The sequence below is a fragment of the Primulina huaijiensis genome, chromosome 10 (assembly GCF_012295235.1).
Source record: "Primulina huaijiensis isolate GDHJ02 chromosome 10, ASM1229523v2, whole genome shotgun sequence".
Classification (NCBI taxonomy): domain Eukaryota; kingdom Viridiplantae; phylum Streptophyta; class Magnoliopsida; order Lamiales; family Gesneriaceae; genus Primulina; species Primulina huaijiensis.
The window spans coordinates 14,088,642-14,108,259 of record NC_133315.1 but is presented as its reverse complement, the minus strand read 5'-3'; the positions used below and the strand labels follow the sequence as shown (position 1 = coordinate 14,108,259).

Below are 19,618 nucleotides of genomic sequence, written 5' to 3'. Positions count from 1 at the left end.
GATTTAGCTCTTCTTGCATGACATATATCCAGTTAGGATCAGCAAGAGCTTCATCAGTTTCTTAGGTTCCAGTTGGGAAACAAAAGCTGAATGAATAAATAAATTAAACATTTGATTCCGATTTCTTACCGGATCAGATGGATTACCTATCGCCAATTATGGATGATGTGATTTCTTCTATCTGTACTCAGCATTTGTTGCGTCCATCTCAGCAACTGCTTGAGTGGGCAACTGAATATTTTTCTCAGTTTCAGTTGGTGCTGTATCAGTTGGTAACTGAGTATCATCATTTAGCTCCACCAACTGATTATCAGTAACAATTTCTTGTTCAACTGATTGATCCAACACTTCAGGTTCTGGTGTTTGAATGATATTTCGATTAATGTGATTCTCTTCTTCATTATCATCCTCCAAACTAATATCTGTAAAGCGATCAACTAGCTCAACTTGATCAGTTGGCTTATAAGTTAGCGCAGATTCATCAAATACCACATGAATAGAATATTCTACATTCAAAGTGCATTTGTTAAAAACTCTGTAAGCTTTACTAACTGAAGAATACCCAAGAAATATTCCCTCTGCAGATTTAGCATCAAAAGCTTTTAAATGATTTTTGCCATTGTCAAGAATAAAAATCTACAGCCGAATATTTTGAAATATGAAACCACACTTTTGCGTCCATGCCTGATCTCATACGGTGTTTTCAAATGATTCTTATTAATCATTGATCTGTTCTGAGTGTAACATGCTGTTTTTACTGCTTCTGCCCAAAACCTCTGTGAAATACCAAAATCAGCAAGCATTGTTCTAGCAGCTTCTTTAAGGGTCCGATTTCTTCTCTCAGCTACACCATTTTGCTCAGTGGTTCTTGCTGCTGAGAGCTCATGCTTGATCCCAATATTTTTTAAAAATAGTGAAAGATTTTGATTGATGAATTCAGTCCCTCGGTCAGACCTTATTCGATCAATCCCAACAGATTTTTCATTTAATAATATTTTGAAAAGCTTAATCAGTTGTGCAGCAGTTTGGTCTTTGGATTTGAGAAAAATAACCCAAGTAAATCTTGAATAATCATCCACGACTACTAAGGTGTATTTCATTCTCCCTAAGATCATGACTCGTCTAGGACAAAAAAGATCTATATGTAGCAGTTCTAAGCATCGAGAAGATGATTTACAACCCTTGTTTTTAAATGAAGATCTTACTTGCTAACCAAACTGATATGCTGAACAAATTTTATCTTTTGAAAAATCTATTTTGGGCAAACCAGTTACAAGATCATGGTTACTCAGATAAGCAATAGATTTAAAGTCAGTTGTACTGATCAACCTTATACACGAGTTTGTTTCATAGCTTCCAAATCTTCAAAAACTGATTGTGGCATAAGAGGTTGAACAACCAACTGAGAATTTATTATCGCATAACTGACTGATTCTAATCAAGTTATACTTCAAATTCTCAACTAGTAAAACATTATTGATTGTAAAGTTATCATGGATAAGAGTTTTACCTTTGGAGTTGTCTCCAGAACTGATGCTTGGACCAGTGTATTTGATCAGTTGGGATAAAAAATTTGCATCATCTGTCATATGACGCGAGCATCCATTGTCCAGATACCAAATTGATTCTTTGTTTGTACCTGTCACTTGCAATCACACACAATATATAATCTTGGTACCCACATCTATTTGGGTCCTATACAGATTAGTCCTTTAGGAACCCAGACTTGGATCAGTCTCCCAGTTGCTGTGTTCCAAATGGTGTTTCTCGGCTTGTTTGTGCTTGGTGTGTAGTGTGTAGATGAAGCAATATGAACTTTAGCTTTGTTCAACTGGTTTTTAAGCCGATGTCTTTTCTGAACGGGCTTACTGTTATAGTAATTAGAGTAGCCATTAGAATAGTTCAAGTTTTTATTTCTGAACCTTTTTGGTGACTGACTTTGTGGATCAGCTGAAATTTTTGGGCTATAACCAATACCATACCTTCTAGACTTGTTCTTATTTTCAATAGGTTGTACAACTGATTTACTTGGCTCAGATTGTTCTTGTACCATAACTGATTTTACAAAGCGAATGTATTTCCATGTGCTCATGTTCAGTTTTGGTTGAGCATCACTGGCGGAAGTTTCATCTTGGTTGCTGAACCCTAAACTAGTTTTATCAGTAACTGATTTTTGTTTATCTTGTATTTCAGCTAATGCAACAGATGATTTATTCCATGTTTTAATAAGCTCAGTTGGTTTGAATTCTCAAGCATGAACTGCTGAATCATTGATTGATTCTTGCTGCTTTCAGCATTGAGCTAAGCAATCTCCCGTGACTCAACAAATCAATTGATTCATCAGTTTCAGTTTTATCATCTTTGAGATCATTTTGCTTTGCTCTGGCCTTCTCAAAATATAGGACAAGCTTATGTTACTCATTAACCATGTCATGAAGTGTAGAAATGAGTTCATCTCTTGTGAAATCAGTTGAGCTAAAGTCGAATACCTGTTGACTGGTTTGACTCCAGTTCTGTGTCATCAGCCATCAGACACTTGACCTCATCATCATCATCATTGGAGCAGCTCAAGCTCTCAGGTTCTGAATCATCACTGTAGGATTCTGCCCATTTGGACTTGCTTTCCTCATCTAGAAGCACCTCATGCCTCTTTCTGTAAGATTTCTTGTCATCCTTAGATCTTCTCTTGTGCTCATAAGGTTTCTTTCCCTTTTCAGTTGAGCCTCGACTGTCCTTCTTTAGCTTGGTACAGTCAGCAATGAAATGACCAGTTTTGTCACAGTAGCAAGCATTAGGTTCTTCTTTGGAGTGATTTTTTTGATATCGTCCTTGGAAGTTTCCTTGACTTCTTCTCATAAATCTTTCAAACTTTTTGACAAATAATGACACAGCGTCATTATTTAACTGATCAGCAGATTTGTCAAATCAACTGAACTAGTTGGTTCCAGTCTGACAGCAGTTAGGGCAGTTGTAGCAGATGGCATAGAAGGTTCCCCTTCTCTGGTTTGCAACTCAAACTCGTATGCTTTTAAATATGCAAATAAATCATGAAGTTCGATCTTGTTCAGGTCATTTGATTCTCGCATCGCTATGGTCTTAACTTCCCATTCTTTGGGAAGACCTCTGACTACTTTCAGTGCTACCTCTTTATTTGAATACACCTTTCCAAGTGCATTCAGTTCGTTTATTATTCCACTGATTCTTTCATCATAGTCATGCATGGATTCTCCAATCTTCATCTTGATATTGTCGAATTTTTGAACGACAACTATTAGTTTATTCTCCTTAGTTTGCTCATTGCCCTCGCATAACTCAATCAGTTTCTCCCAAATTTCCTTAGCAGTTCTGCACATCTTTATCTTGCTGAAAGTGACTTTATCCAGCGTTTTGTACAGAATGTCTTTAGCCAGGTTGTCCAAGTTGGCTTTTCTCTTTTCTTCAGCTGTCCATTCATCTCGGGGTTTTTCAATGCGATGTGGTGCCCCATCAGATATGGAAACAACAGTGTTTTTCTTCAATATTTTCATGGATCCTTCTGTAATAACGTACCACATGTCGTCGTCTTATACAGCTAGATGAGCCTGCATTCTGATTTTTCAATCATCGAAATCCTCTCTGGAGAACATTGGAATTTTGTATAATGAAGACATGGTAATCAATTTGTATAGAAATATTCAGAGACAATATTCAAATGCTCTGTTACCACTTGATAGGATCGGTTATGGGGTGAAAGAGTGTTTAGAATGGGGGTTGAATAAACACTAACAATTCTCACAACCTTTTCGAATATTGAGTCAGTTTGGTAGTAAACTGAAACTCGAGAATCTTGTCAGTCGATATCAATCAGTTAACATTAATAGTGCGGAAATAAACTGACTAATAGATAGAATAAAACTGAAATAAGAATACACAAGATTTTACGAATGTTCGGAGATTTCAAACAATCCTACGTCACTCCTTCTATCACAAGGATAAGATATTCACTAAAAGACTTTGATCGATACAAAGAATTGTACAGACCCACTTCAGTTTTGGATTTAACAATGTCAAATTGAAACTCTTAGTTACAAAACGATTTACAGTACTCAATTGGACTGAAATAACTTAGCACAACTAATCTTTTCAAGATCAAGTATTACAACAATAACAGTTTGTGCTAGTAAGCTCGAAATATAGCCTTAGATGCTATGAATGTACACAATAAGCGTGAGTTTTGAAGTTTGCAAAGATTTCAGCAGTGTAACAACTCAGTTGATAGAATAGTATTTCGATTGGATTGATTCAAAAGTTATTTCTCAGCTTCTCTTCTCTGCTATTTATAGGCTTTGCCTCCAACGGTAATATTGAATGCGATTTAAATCTTTCTATCCGTTGTTTGCCACGTCAACATTCTTCTGACAAACGTACACTTCGGCTTTTCTGAAATGCGGCGATCCCACTACTAGTTGCAGTCTGCTTTTGTACAGTTGTCGGTTGAATGTCCTTTTCCTTAACTGATTATGTGTACAGCTGACAGATCAGCTGATAGGATATAGCTGATAAACTCACAACTGTTTTTAGCAACTGATCTGTCAGCTGGTTCAGTTGCCTTCAATTATCTTCGCATTAATCTTCAGTTATAGACAACCGATAGTTTGCATATTTTAGATCAGTTACTATCGATCAGTTAGTTCAATCTATTAAATGCTCAATTTGTCAAACTTACGAAATTCAGTTTCCAACCGGCTTCCATTTGTTAAAATATACCAGATTTTAAGTGGGGAAATTGTGAACAATAATTCTGATCAAACTTTTTTTTTTTAAAAAAAAAAATAACCCTTCCAGATATATTTGTAAATAATCAAGTGAATTTCATTTATCAAAATTCACATATAAGTCTAAAAGTCTTCCGACAACAAATGGGTCCAACTCCATACCGAAGGTTTGCAAGTAGAGAAATTATCAACTCTATCCACGTATTTTAGGTAGCGAGACGAGCCTAGTCAATTTGTTTGTAATTTGACTGGTTAGGGATGGCGCCCGCAACAAACCAGAACCCACCATTAGACGGGGTGAGTCACGCCTCTATTTAGGTGGGTTGAGAAATTGACAGTCCAACCCACCAATTTTATATGATGGGTACATTGACCCGACAAGCTTAGCCTATTTCGATATCTCTATATGCAAAATGAATGTAATTATCATCCTTTATGTATCTTTATTTCTTGCAATCATAGCCAATTTTAGTAGCTTTTTCAATAATCTATTACTATTTATTAAGAATCTTTATAAATATAATAAAGATAAAAATAGTGTCGAGATCTGATATTTCATCTTTTTCTTTTTTTTTAAAATTTCATTATTTGACATTACATTTAGCCCCTCTGTTTTTTTTTTAAAAAAATCGTTATTTTGAATTACAATTTAGTCTATTGTTAATTTTACAATTATGATATGACTACATTTATATATAATAATTTCAAATTTCATTATGAACTTTCAATTTTTTTTTTACGATTACGATATTATCTTATTTGAATTAATCATAAAAAATCTGTTAAAACACACTGCGCTTTGCTATAAATCACATAACCTTAAATTCTACTAATTATCACAAGACAATGCAATTGCAAGCAAATCCGACCAATCCAAAAAACGTGCCTCCATGTGTTTCTTTTTCAACTGGCAGCATGTGCTGTGAAATCGACACAAAAACAATAAGTTCTTCAATTTTACACAATGTTGTAAATAACGGGAGGCGGTTGCCGTGCTCAGGCAGTACCTAGACGGTTCAATTTTTTAAACAATTTTTTTAATAGATAATCATATATAATCATGCAATATAATCACAAATATTCATCATTTTTTATATGTGTAATTAAATAATGCTTAAACATAAAGAAGCTTCATACAATATAATATCATTTAGATAATGTGCAAATTAATACATAAACTCTTCATCGGATGCTTTAAGACATCTTCAACTTGTTATGTAATACACGCAATAAGATGTTTTATCCTATAAACTCCTCTTTTAATATGCTTCTCACATAACTTGCATGTGATCCAATCCATTTTCTCTCTATTATACAACACCTCATATTCCCAAACAATATCATTAGACTTTGACTTAAATTTCACCTTTGGTTGTTTACTTTTTTTCTGCCATTAATCTTCAATATAAATCAATAATAAGAGGAAAAAAAAACAAATTTGATTTTTGAAATCACAAAATTTGAATTATTATAAAAACAATATGTTATATAATAAATATACAATACCTAACCTAAAGCTTCTTGTTGCTGACGCCTGCCCACATCTCTCGATCACCTGCCCACAGCCGTATAGCTTGGACCATATAAAACAACCCTCCCATCGACAGCCTACCGTTGAGGCCTAGGCACCGTCTAGACGACCGTCTCAATCACCATTTAGAACACTGATTTTATACTAAGGATTTGTTTATGTAGTTATTAATTAATTCACTATATATATATGGACTAATTTGGATATAAACAATATTATATTATATATATAAATTTTGTACGTTTTTGAGATACAAGCAAGTGAAAACGAGTAATATTTATTTATAAAAAAGAAGCCAAAGTTATACCCAAAAAGCCACATTTTCTTGCACTTCAAACTATTTCAAGCTCTTCTCTAAAAGTGCTGCTCCGTCAAATCAAAGCACTATAAAGTGTCCAATATATCGACTAAAATGTTTATCATCATTGTCTTCTTTAGTCATTATCGTCTCCTTGGTGAATCTGTGAACTTCGAAGACCAACATACAATCCTGGTTAACTTGTGAATCCAATGGTATGCACATACATCGCATCATTGCAGATGTGAAACAGATAATAAACTTGATTGTACATGGTACTCGAAATTCAGACATACCAGAGCACTGAAGATCAACTGCCATAACGACACGATGCATCCACTTGAGAGTGAAAAATTGTTTGGATACACAATACTGTGTTGATCTCTGTTCAGACTAGTTTACAAAGTTTCTAGCGATTTCAAATGCGTTAATTTTCAGAATGCTTAGCCTGACACTGGGTTCTACACACACTGTTTGTGAAGGCCCGGCGACGAATTTAAGAAAAGTATTGACGACCACAGACAAGTTTAACAGCAGGATGATGCATCAGATACTAGGCGAAATAGATTTTATGCCACCAAATAGTAGATTATCTTTGAATCAGGTAATATTAGCTCATGTGGGGACTATAAGGCCTCAATAAATCCATGCAACCAGTAGAAATAGTCGGAAATCTATACTTTGAGAAGCTAAAACTGTTATCAGATGCAGCATATCCATGGAGACAAGCACTTAAACCGAGCAAACTAGATAAAAAAACATCATGGTTCAAGACATGAGAGCAGTTTCTGTACATGAATAAATACCCTTAAACGGATACCAACCACAGCTATTTCAGGTGATCAAATGCACATATTATGAATTTTTCGACAAGCTATTACTAGAAAGTAGACAACATTGAAATAATATAACATAAGTTGTCCAACTGAAGTCCAGTAATACTTTCCGGATCATACAAGATGAAAGAGACATGAGCAGAAAACATAGATAATTTCATATCCTGTTCTCCCGCTATATGGTAAACCAAACACAAACTGCACATCACAAAGTTTCTGCAAGGACATTTCTTCCTAAAAAATGATAGATCTAGGAAATTACATTGAAGCAAATAAAAACCATGGGTGATATTAGATCAAGAACAATCGTCAATCTTAATTTTTCAACTATCCATGAACTTTGTCCCTGTGAGTATTAGAACAGTTGGTTCTTCCAAATTTCGGGCGGGACAAATTTGTTTTCCCTCAGAAAAGAGGTGTGGAACACAATACGTATACTGCTCATAACAGGAAGTATTGACGAATTTACTACATACTAAGGAAAAGTGATCAAACAGAGAAATTATAATGGCAACGGAAATTATAAAAAGTCTATATTTCACAAGAAAAAATGTTACAAAAGAATAACCGTATATCACCTACAAAAATGTGAAGTTCGTCAGGGCACTCTAACCCAGGTTGCTCATTCGTCCACAATGGTCCAAATCATCCTGAGCGGCGTAAACTTATAATTATCAGCAAATCAATGGAGCATACCAGGTTTTGAAAAAAATCAACAATGCAAAACAAGATTTTATCATACCAGAATATTGATAAAGCAAGAAGGATGACCAGATATCCGAGCTTGAACAATCTGATCTTCTTCTCCCAATGAAGTTGGTTGAAGATCTCAGTCACATCTACCAAGTGGCGCCGCTGAGAATATCTGATCATTAACCAAGAAATGATGAAAATTATGATTCCAAAAAACAAGGAAGACTTTACAAACTAGTACTCAAATCCATTACAAATAACAGACATTGAAGTCTCTTTGCCAAACACATGACAAGCAATCAGCTAATGGCTTCTGTAATCCCATTTCACTTCTGAGTAAATTAATGCCTCAGTTTAAAATCAAGTCAAATAGCTCTAATACTTTTTTCAAAGCATTTTTTATCTTCCAGCACGAAACTGTTCAACTAATCAGAGTGCCAGTTAGATACATATTTCAATGTGTTAACCAAACCATAACATAATTTGAAATACTAATCAATGCATCCCTACTAATCTTTCTATAACCAGGAATTCACTGTTGAAGTAGCCCTTTTATTGGATAGTTTCTTAGGTAGATCATTGATCAGTATGCCTTTAAAGTCATACTGTCATGGTACCATTGTTCCCTAATAGGGACCAGAGATCTATTGTGAATATACACAAGATTGTGGGATTCACGTCATAGACATTGATTCTCGCATTTTTCTCAAATCTTTATTTATTTATTTTTTTCACAGGGGTTTATGATTAATGATTCTCTCCTTTTCGTCAAACTTACGAAATTACATGTGATGCTCAAATTGCATCATAAAACTTTAACACTGTGATTCTCAAACTCAAGATTCTACAATACTCACTGAAATCTAATTATTTTAGGGATAAATCTTTAAAATAATTTTCATTAATCAACACTTATCAAATTTATGTGAAGCAATTCACCTAAGTACTATCAAAAGAAAATATCACACTGGTAAAGTGATAATTACATCTTTTTATGGGCAATAGTTAACTACAAAACAGAAGTATGCTGTCAGTCAAAATAAAATTCTTCTATGCAACATACTCACGTGGCAATATTCGGCAGGGATTGCATTTTAATAAAAAGTTTTCCAACAGAAAACAAATGTTATCAGATTTTTCTAATGATCAGTTCTTGTAGGCAATATACTCAAAAGAAGAACTTACACTTTTATATTGTAATATAAATATGGAAGACAGAGCAAGAACATAATCCAATGTCCGGCGGTAAGATGGACAAAGCATAGAACTCCTTGAGCAATGAACTCAGGCCACACAACCCAATTTATTCTAGATGCTGAATCATATGGGTTGATATAATCAAACTCTAAATCGGCCAAGCACATTAGCTGCAATTTGAAAAATAATTCAGTTTTCATGTAAGCAGAGAAGAAGAGAGGGAGGCATCGTGAAAATGCAGAAGAAAGAGAGACAAATAAGGGATGCTATAAGTAACATACTTCGGCATTTATGTTCAACAAAAAAACAAGACATCCAAATAATATGTTGAAAAATCATGGCATAACACCCACTTGACAACCGTGTACTTGATTAAAATCATTTACATTTTCATCATATTCTGGTTATTTTTTAAACCAACGAGTATCATGGTTAGTCGGCAACTCGGCATTTACAGAATACATCTTACACTAAACACTTTCCATGATCTTCATTTTGATTTTACCCTTTCATTCCTCCTCAACCATTCATAAACATATTGATTCTTCTCCAGTGATCAGCGCAGTTACTATCAATTTGTGAGCTCTCTCCTTACAGCACAGTTTTCAAAAATATAACTCATCATCCGCATAAACTAGAAAGAACAAGTAAATCAGTTTCAACTGTAAATTTGCACTTTCTTTCTCATACATGGAGATTTTATATTCCCAATTTCACGATGCATAAAAAAAAGAGTCAAAAGCTTCAAAGTCCTAAGCCCAACCCTGTCAACACAATTAAAGACATTTTCTCCTCCATTAATAGTCATCTTCCAACACCCAGAACAAAAAAGAAAACGAAAAATCCTTGTTTTATTCTCATCAACAGAAAATCACTCCACAAACACATATTTAATTCAGCCCGTGATGTATAAGCACTAACTAAGAAAACCCATCAATTATTTTTTGAAAAATAACAAATAAACGAAACATCAACTAATCGGAATCAGAAGGTGGAGTAAATATCATGTGAAAACAGGCATATTGCCGGAATTAGAGAAAAATATCAGGCACTTTTTATGAAAATACCTGGTAAAGAATAAGGGCAAGAATAGTTATCAGTAAGAAAAAGGCAAATAACCATGCAAACAGATCCGCCATTGCCTCCACCCCAACTCCTTTCGCCGCCTTTTCGATTGTGCTTTCTCGTGTTTTCGTCAGCGTCCGATACAATCTATACTATTTGATGAATAACGAAGTCGCCAATCATTCTTAACGATTTTAAAAGCAAATTAACGACTTTAAGCAATACTAGTAATTATTTATTTTTTGAAATAATAAATCAGCAAAATTATCATACTCCTTTACTTTTTATTTATTATACTAGCTACTTGGCACACGCACCGCGTGTATGATTTTTTTAATAATTATCGAGAGATTAAAGTGAAATTTGACAAATTATCGAGGGACTAAAGTGCTATTTGAATAGTTGTAATTTTAAAAAAATAAATTTTTTTTTGAAATTTAAAAAAAAAAACAAAATTGTAATTGTGATATAAAATAAGGGCAAAATTGATAAATCAAAAAACAGACCAAATTTTGTGTCTATATTAGAGAGATCCTATATAGATAGTAATAGATATTTATTTATTTATTTATTATTATTATTATAATCATTCAAAAACAATTATTTTTCACATTTACTGAGATATATCCACAAAATTGATTCGTAAAATCATAAATTTTTGTGTTTTTTTTTTAAACATGAGTGGTTTTAATTTTAAAACAATTCAAATCTTATTGATTTTAAAACAATTCAAATCTTAAATCGATCCAAATCATAAAGTAAGTTTGGTTAGTCTTCAATTCGTTATTTGCTAAATCCCAATTAGGGATGACAATGTGCCTGGGCCGGGACGGGGACGGATTTGCCATTCCCATCTCCATCTCCGAATTCCATCCCCACCCCCATACCCGCCCCATCCTCGCTTTTTCGGGTTCGGGGAATCCCTAAACCCGAAATTTCGGGGATCAACTTACCATCCCCGTTTCAAAAATATTAATATGGCAAGACGATGACGGATTNATTTTATATCACAAAATTTTGTATTTAATCTATTCTATTTTATTAAAATTTAGTACATCGTAGTAACCACTTAGGAAGGACACCAATTTTTTTTCCAAATTTATTCTTATATGATACTAATATTATATTTTTGTTTTTTTTTTACATTTCAACACACACTTTTATATTTATTTTTTATTATTTCAACAATTCAAATATCAATTTAATTCTTCCATAGTTCGTCAAATTTCACTTTAATCAATCGATAATGATAAAAATAAACTGTACACATATCCATCGCATGTGCAAGTAACCAGTATATATTAAGATTTGATAAAATAAAATTTTGTATTGATTACTCTGTTGGTGATTTTTCTTGAGGGGATAGACAGCTGAAATCCATCAATTGAACAATTCTTACTATTCTCTGTTGTAAGCAAGATGACCAAACAGCAAGCAAATTGGTCTCCGTACGACAACAATGGCGGGTAATACACGCAAAAACACTAGTCCATATCTCCGATTCGGTTCTGAACGCTAACTGTTTGTTTTTATGCGCAGGACATGCGTTGCCATAGCTGGAGCTGATTACTGTGTGGTTGCGGCCGACACTCGGATGTCCACTGGCTACAGCATTCTTACTCGCGATTACTCCAAGATTATTCAGCTGTAAAGACTTCCTCTTTTACTCGAGAATTTCGTTTTTGAGATTTCTGGAGTTTCTTGTCTTTGTCTCTAAAATTTCTGGGATACAAATATGATCCATATGCCCGTTACGTTCCTGGATTCGCCCCTAGGAATAACATGCGTGGATGGAAGTTTAGGCAGGGAACTGGGAGATGAATAAGCTTTAATCGGTTTAAATTTGATTATTCAGTCTTTTTTTAGCGGCAGAAAGTCACTTGATTCCTGGTCTGATGTTTCTTGAATTTTAGAAGTTTACTTAAGGGAGTGTTTGCTATCTCTGAGACACTGACATAAGTGAGAATCTTGGCTTTTGGTTAAAGAAACAGTTTGTGTGTTTCTTAAGTCCCTGTCTTAGTTTCTGCTTCATTTAATTAAATCCAAACGTCGGTCGAATGCTGATTCTAGTAAAATTTTAATATTAGAATAACTTATTTATCAAAATCTACCCATTTTTCCCCAATTTATTCATAATCTAAAAATTTAATCACTTCTTTACAAGCAAACAAAAGTTGTGTATTCATCCAGAGATTTATTGGAGTCTATTCATTCTAGATATTCGATGACATCTGCAAATAGACTTTTCCAGAGTTTTTAAAAGTCCGATGATGTTCAAATTTGACTTTTTAAAACTTTATGCAAATCTAGAGGTACCTAGAATTTTAATGATTTTCAATGACTTGTGAATTATTGAAGTACAAACCTTGAAATCCAGAGCTTAACTATAAACAATAAAAAAATCTCTTCAATTCACTCTAAAGATTCGTATAGATTTTTAATTGGGATATCCCGATAACCTGTATAAATCTTCTATTTTCCATCTCTAAAGATGTCTTCATATACACGACGATTGCAAATCTTTGTGATGGTATTTCTGAAGCTTTTATGGATGTATTTTTATTGATAATCTCTTGCTATAGTATTTTGTGGTGGATCTATTTACTATAATCACCAAATAAGTCTGTTACGTCTTCAAAATTCAGAAGTGTCTTCCAATTTCAACTATTACGGATTTCGTGTTGTTTAATATGATATAATATAATAATTAAAAATTTTGAGTTATTTAATAATTTTAAAGCTTCTAATTGTTTACTATATTTAAAAATCGTTACTTTTTTGGAGGTTTCATTTATCTTACAATGTTACCTCCAAGATTATTGCAATTCAAAAAAGTTGATGATTATAATACAAGGAATTGAAAGAAGTACTTTTTGTCCAGTTATATTATTACTCAAAATTAATTTGATAGTCATGATGTTGATTCAAATAAAATTCTGTCGAAGTAAAGAGAAGATGAATGGTTATGTGTGTGTGTGTGNCCATTTTTCCCGATTTTATGCATACTCAAGTAATACTATTGATGATAGATTTACAAGCAAAATATAACATGTGGACAGTTGAGAAAATCAATGAATTGCTAAAACTTATGTTTGATGCTGACATGAGAGGATGACGTGTTGGGAATGAGTATTGAACAAACGAAACTGTAGAAAAAAATAGACTCCCTACTCTTAACAAAATACATGGGTGTCAAAAGACTATTACACGATATTGATGCCATTTGAAATAGTTCAAACAACGATACCACAACTATCATAAGCTTAGAATAAAATATGAGATACATGAACATTCACAAAAAGATTTGCAAAAAATAGATTAGTCCTATGACTATTATTACATGTTCAAAATTGTAACAAACTTTGTTTGAATAACTGGTAGTCTTGTACTGCATAATTTCACCCGTTTTCTCGTTTACTCTGGAAGAATATCATTTGAACAAGCATTGTGATTATTGGATTAATTTAGCAATAACATAACAAAAGTACTATAAAAGTCTCTTTCAATTGCTTATATGAAACTCTTTTAACTGTGTTAATTTATTGGAGGTAAATGCTGCAGGAAAAAATCATAAAAATGAATCCTCCAAAATAGTTTTGTAGCAAACAATTGGAAGGTTTTAAAATATCAAATAACACATACTTTTTAATGATTATAGTAAACAAATTTGTAGTGATTGCAATTGGAAAAACTTCTTATTTTTTACTACGTGACTGATTGTCAATATATTTATAAAATCTTAAAAAAACCTTACCAAAGATTTGCAGCCATGAGCTTGTTTTTTTTCAGAAAGAGATTTGCAGCCCTGTGTTTTTTTTTTTGAGAAAGAGATTTGCCGCAGTCGTGTATACATAGAGTCATCTTTTGAGATGGAAAGCGAGGATTTATATGAGCCACCGGAGTATTTCAGTTAAAAGTCTATTCAAATCTTTAGAGTCAATGAACGAGAATTTTTTATGGTTGTGCTTTGGGCTTCAAGGTTTGTGCATAAAGAATTCCACGAATCATTGAAAATGTGTTCAAATTTTAGATACCTCTAGATTTTCATAGAGTTTTAAAAAGTCGAAGCTTGAATTTCATCACTTTTCAAAACTCTAGGAAAGGTTAGTTTGGATACCACCAAACTTGTGTAAAATATATAAAAATTTAGATCGAATGACTTCATACTTTTTAACTCTTTAAAAGTAATTAAAATCTGAATAAAGTATATAAAAGTAAAGATCGAATGATTCCATACTTTTAAAATTTATAAAAATAATTAAAATCTGAATACACCCTTGCTAAAGAACCCATATACTATAGAGATTCCATATAGGACCTTGCTCAAATGTGTATACAAGACCTATAATTATTGTATCTTGTTTGAGCTTCAGTTGAATGCAGTCCCACCGTTATTTGTCTCTTGGTGCCAGTTCAAGTTTTGTTGTCGGAGTTCATATAAATGATGGGTTATATTAAACATAACTGGAAGATCCGTGGAGTTACCTGGTTACAAAACCTTGAGAAATTCATCACTTGGTCAATCCAAATCCAAATGTATTGTTTTTAACTTCTCGTATAAAAACTAAATAAGTTTCATGGTTGTATTCAGTTCATTTGCTTAAAATTGTTTAAGATGGTATGCCTGATCTCTACCTCAATAGGATTTCTCTTTTTATTGGACACATTGAATCATGGAATTGCCATAGGGAGAATTCAATAATTCCGTTTGAGGACTTGTGTTACCCATTCTGGGAATTCATAAAAGCTCTTTTCAAGCATTAGTATATATTATCAACACACGGCTTTCATATATGCATGCCTGTTTTTCCAGTTTTGCCATCCAGATTGTATTTTTTTTGTATAGTTTTTAGTAACATATACCTGCGTTTATCTAATAACATAGAGCGGACAAATCAGTGATGGCCTCTTCAGGTTTCCAGGCTGATGTACGAGCTCTGCAAAAAGTCTTGGCTGCTAGGCATCTGGTGAGTTGTTGAATCATTTTAAATTGAGCTTGTGGTTTGAGTTTTTCGATATTCTCCTTTAAGTATTTGTGTGTGTGTCAAGGTAGGAGCAGACACATGATGGTGTTAGGTGGTATATATTTTTGGAACTGATACTATGTAGAATTTATGCTTTTTGACTTGTAGATCTATCAGCACCAACACAACAAGCAAACGAGCTGTCCTGCAATGGCTCAGCTGCTTTCTAATACCCTTTACTACAAACGTTTTTTCCCGTACTACTCTTTCAATGTTTTAGGTGGCCTTGACAGTGAAGGTGAGATCTTGATTCTCGACTACTCAGTTGGATATTTGGTCAAAATGTTCCACTGAGTCAATTTTCTTCTCTATGATTTACCTGAATTCTGAAGGAAAGGGCTGTGTCTTCACATATGATGCTGTTGGATCTTATGAAAGGGTGGGATACAGTTCCCAAGGTTCTGGTGCTACTCTCATCACTCCCTTTTTGGACAACCAACTGAAGTCTCCAAGCCCTCTCTTGTTACCTGCTAAGGCATGATCCTTTTACCATAGTTCTTTTTGACAATACATTTTACTTTTACTTTTTATTATCTAAAAGTATGCGGGGAATACTGCAGGATGCAGTTACTCCACTGTCAGAGTCAGAAGCCATTGATTTGGTGAAAACTTGTTTTGCATCAGCAACAGAAAGGGATATATACACGGTATGTCTGTTATCTCCTTTGTTCAGTCGCTTGTGTTGGCCGTGTGATCTGTTGTCAATTTATTTCTTGTTTAACTGGGAGATTTCTCTCAACAATTATTTTTTTGTCCGTTGTATTTTATAATATGAAGGCCTAAATGGATTGTTGTACTAGTCCAATCTCTTCAGTTGATTCTGGTTGTGTGGAACCAAGTGTACTGTGTTTGTTTTCTCTCACTTAATATCAGTAGTGGATTATATACTTGTAAATTTTCACTTCAGTTCTATGAAAAGTATGTCTATCCTTGCAAGTTAATTACTAGCGAGGGTAGAGCTGAAAGCCTTTATGGGGCTGGAGGATCATTTGGTTGTCAAATTTAGGAGAAATCATAATCTCATGATCAAGGAAAATTAGTGCTGTGATTGGGACTATGACTAGTTTCAACAGCTATTATGCACAACTTTTTATCGTGCTTGTTAAATTAAAATTATTGAAAGCAATTGGAGGAATTTCTTATAGTTTTCATGATTTGTTAGAATTGTGTTTCTTTGACTGAAGCTGTTTTAGTACATGATATGTCTATGGAAGTTGATAAATACTCGGTAAAATAAAGTTATCAACTTTTCTGAATTCTAAAACATGATTTTATTGGAAAACAGATACGAACAGTTCAGCATACCATGTGCTAAATTATCATTTAAATCCGTTTCTGCACTTCAATTGTATGTATTGTAGTTTCATGTGATCTAGGAAATGAAAATTGTGAAGGTAGATGGTACATAGCATTTATAATTATTTCGAACTAAAAGCACACGGTTTTAGCAACTGTATGATATGATATTATGCTTGAGTTCTGTAATTTCTTCTGGTACATTATAAACAAAGCCGTATGGTCTCTCTTTTATCCGCTATCTTACGTCAAAATTCCACACTATCAACATCATCGCTGAATCATTTTTTATGGTTACGGCCTTAGAAGTGTTCACACTGAACCCTTTCTTACGAACCTCTGGTTGGTTTCGCAGGGAGACAAGCTGGAGATTACCGTTTTAAATGCTAGTGGACTAAGTCGTGAGTACATGGAGCTTAGAAAAGATTAAACCCCCCGGTGGTTGCTGCTTTGTCTACTCAAAAGGCATGCATGCCTTGTTGTTTCTTTATCTTTGCAGTATGCATTATCTTGTGGATCTGTTGTGCTTCATTGGTTTCTTTCCAAATATTTGAAATAGATCCGTTTGTATTTTACTTATCTTATAAATTTGTGCTTGCTAATATAATGATCAAAATGCCCATAATGTGTCTTCAAATTTTGTCCGTTCGTATCATCCTTTCCCCATTCAACTAAATTAATAATCATAATTGGACAAAGAAATAAAATCCAAAGCTGGATTGCTACACGCATCCATATATGTCAGCTCTCCTTCAAAGACAACCCGTATCCCAGCCAGTCACCAAAGTAGCAGATAACATTAGCTATTGTAATTATTATTATTTTTTCCGGAAAATTTCAGATTTGTATGTGGAAATGGGATCTAAGTGGTTGGTAACTGAAGATGTTCCAGCATATAGTGATGTAGTTCTGTGGTGGAATGTTGTATCAATGTTTTTATAATCGGACTGATGATCAAATCGGTTTGCATTAAAAGTTCGGTTGAACTTATAGTCAAACAGAAAAATCGTTATATTATATAAAATAATAATTTTAAAAATAAATAAATATAAATAAGGTCTAATTTTACTTAAAATAAATTTTTTAATAAAGTTCAAAATAAAAATAATCATATATATAATAAAAAATAAAAGTTTAGATTTTAAATATAAAAAAATTTTAAAAATCGATTTTAAAAAAAATTAAAATGTGTGAATTCGTCGGTTTTGATCGATTCAACCGGTGAAGCCCGTGACCGGTTCCTGGTCGAACCGGTCGGTCTAGTCCGGTCCGATTTTGAAAATACTGTGTTGTACTTGTTTTCCATGTGCGGACCTTGAATTTTATTTCGATCCTGCAAAAGACATACCAAACAATGGAAAATGACAAATAAAAAATTAATCCACTTCTCAGGCATTCCAAGGTGCGCACGATCCAATACATAATATTGATTTAATCAGTTTTGATATGTCGTTCATCAATTGTGCCCACCTCTTTATCCATTTCACATTATATATGTATTTATATATATTAGGTGGACACAAAATTGAATATAGTTGGTGAGCATCATATCATTAAATAATTAAGATTTAAACATGATTCAATTAATTTATGATATATCCATCAGAACATTGAATGTTTGAATATATCTATTTTCAGTATAATGATTAAATTAGTTAAAGTTACATAAAACCATTCATTTTATGCTTGATATTCACGATTTTTTTTTTTTTATCTATTTTTAAAATTTAAATAGTATTTTATTATCATAAAAATTTAGAAAATATCAATTTGAGAATATGGATGGATTAGGGTGGTAAAAAATTAGTTTAGATGGCCTTAAAAAAAAAAAAACTAGATGTAAAATGGTTAAAATTTTAAAAATACGACAATCTTCAAGTGATAATTATTTTGATATTGGTAACTAGGAAATTAAATGGTATATAAAAGTGATGTTTTTTTCTGTAGTTAATAAATTATATTTCCAATGAGAGTTTTTTTTATATATATAAAGCTAAACATATTATAATTTTTTTATTTTATCAGAAAACCATTATATTTACAATACATATATTTTTAAAATGAAAAGATCCAGAACTAGAAGTACAAAGTATTGGAGATGTTAGAGTCGAAGAATTTGATTTCTTACAACTACCGGCAGATCATGGACTAAGGACCCCAATTTGTGCATATAATGTTAATATTAGTGATCAAGTTCGAAAGATGTATTTGCAAAAAGGTCAATGTCAACCTTCATGCTACAAATTCTCAAAAAGAAAATTTGGAGTAAGCCAATACGACTGTAGAACCCGTAACTTAGACTACGTATAAGTCATGCATAATTCTAGTCTTTAAATTAAAATGATTTTATTGCATGAGATTCTAAATTTGATTATTTTACGTAGTAGTTTAAATTTTTGTCGTCTCAGTTATTTCAGTGAGGCCGGACTGGAGTTGGAGTTTTGAGATAGAATTTAAGATTCAGAAAACTTTCCAGAATTTATTTTAGTTAGCAAGTAAGTTAATTTAAGTAAAAAAGGAGCTTAAGGAATTATCTAAGTTACTTGAGGTGAGTAGAAAATAAATTCATTTAAGTTCCTTAATTATGGGGTTAGTTCACTAAATTAATTAAAGGATAGGTAAGGTTTTTAAGGGTTATAAATCTAGTTAATAATTAACATTTCCCCTCCACTTATTTGTTGAAATTCGGCCACCCCTTGGAGATGCAACATTTCTATGCCAACTCACACTTTTGACTCATTCTTTGTTATTTTAACATGCCAACCTTTTTAATTATTAACCACCCTTAATTAATTAATTAATAAGCATAATCCTAGTCTAGGTTGGCATGAGTATTCGGCCACCACATTCTAGATCCCTCCAAGAAATATTTGATAGCAACAAAAATTCAAATTTCAAAAAAAAAAAAGGTGGAGACTTGGTCT

General features: G+C 33.0%; 2 protein-coding genes across 6 annotated transcripts; one reads left to right on the top strand and one right to left on the bottom strand.

Moving 5' to 3' along the window:
* Positions 1 to 7,728: 7,728 nt before the first annotated feature.
* On the bottom strand, positions 7,729 to 10,533 carry LOC140985712 (protein cornichon homolog 4-like). 5 transcript variants are annotated; one of them, XM_073453598.1, is made up of 5 exons: positions 10,377 to 10,533; positions 9,298 to 9,479; positions 8,162 to 8,284; positions 7,998 to 8,069; positions 7,729 to 7,894 (listed from the first exon to the last, which is right to left on the bottom strand). In XM_073453598.1, exons 1-4 carry the CDS (start codon positions 10,446 to 10,448, stop codon positions 8,042 to 8,044), a joined length of 405 nt encoding a protein of 134 aa, XP_073309699.1. In that variant the 5' UTR covers positions 10,449 to 10,533; the 3' UTR covers positions 7,729 to 7,894; positions 7,998 to 8,041. The 5 variants fall into 5 exon arrangements, with proteins under 5 accessions (XP_073309699.1, XP_073309701.1, XP_073309698.1 ...); XM_073453600.1 differs by having other exon boundaries at positions 7,729 to 7,856; XM_073453597.1 differs by having other exon boundaries at positions 8,002 to 8,069.
* A 1,248-nt stretch (positions 10,534 to 11,781) lies between these two features.
* LOC140985573 (proteasome subunit beta type-1) lies at positions 11,782 to 17,333 on the top strand. The gene is made up of 7 exons (XM_073453423.1): positions 11,782 to 11,840; positions 11,914 to 12,021; positions 15,260 to 15,341; positions 15,507 to 15,636; positions 15,731 to 15,873; positions 15,959 to 16,045; positions 17,050 to 17,333. Exons 1-7 carry the CDS (start codon positions 11,794 to 11,796, stop codon positions 17,122 to 17,124), a joined length of 672 nt encoding a protein of 223 aa, XP_073309524.1. The 5' UTR covers positions 11,782 to 11,793; the 3' UTR covers positions 17,125 to 17,333.
* The last annotated feature ends 2,285 nt before the right edge of the window (positions 17,334 to 19,618 follow it).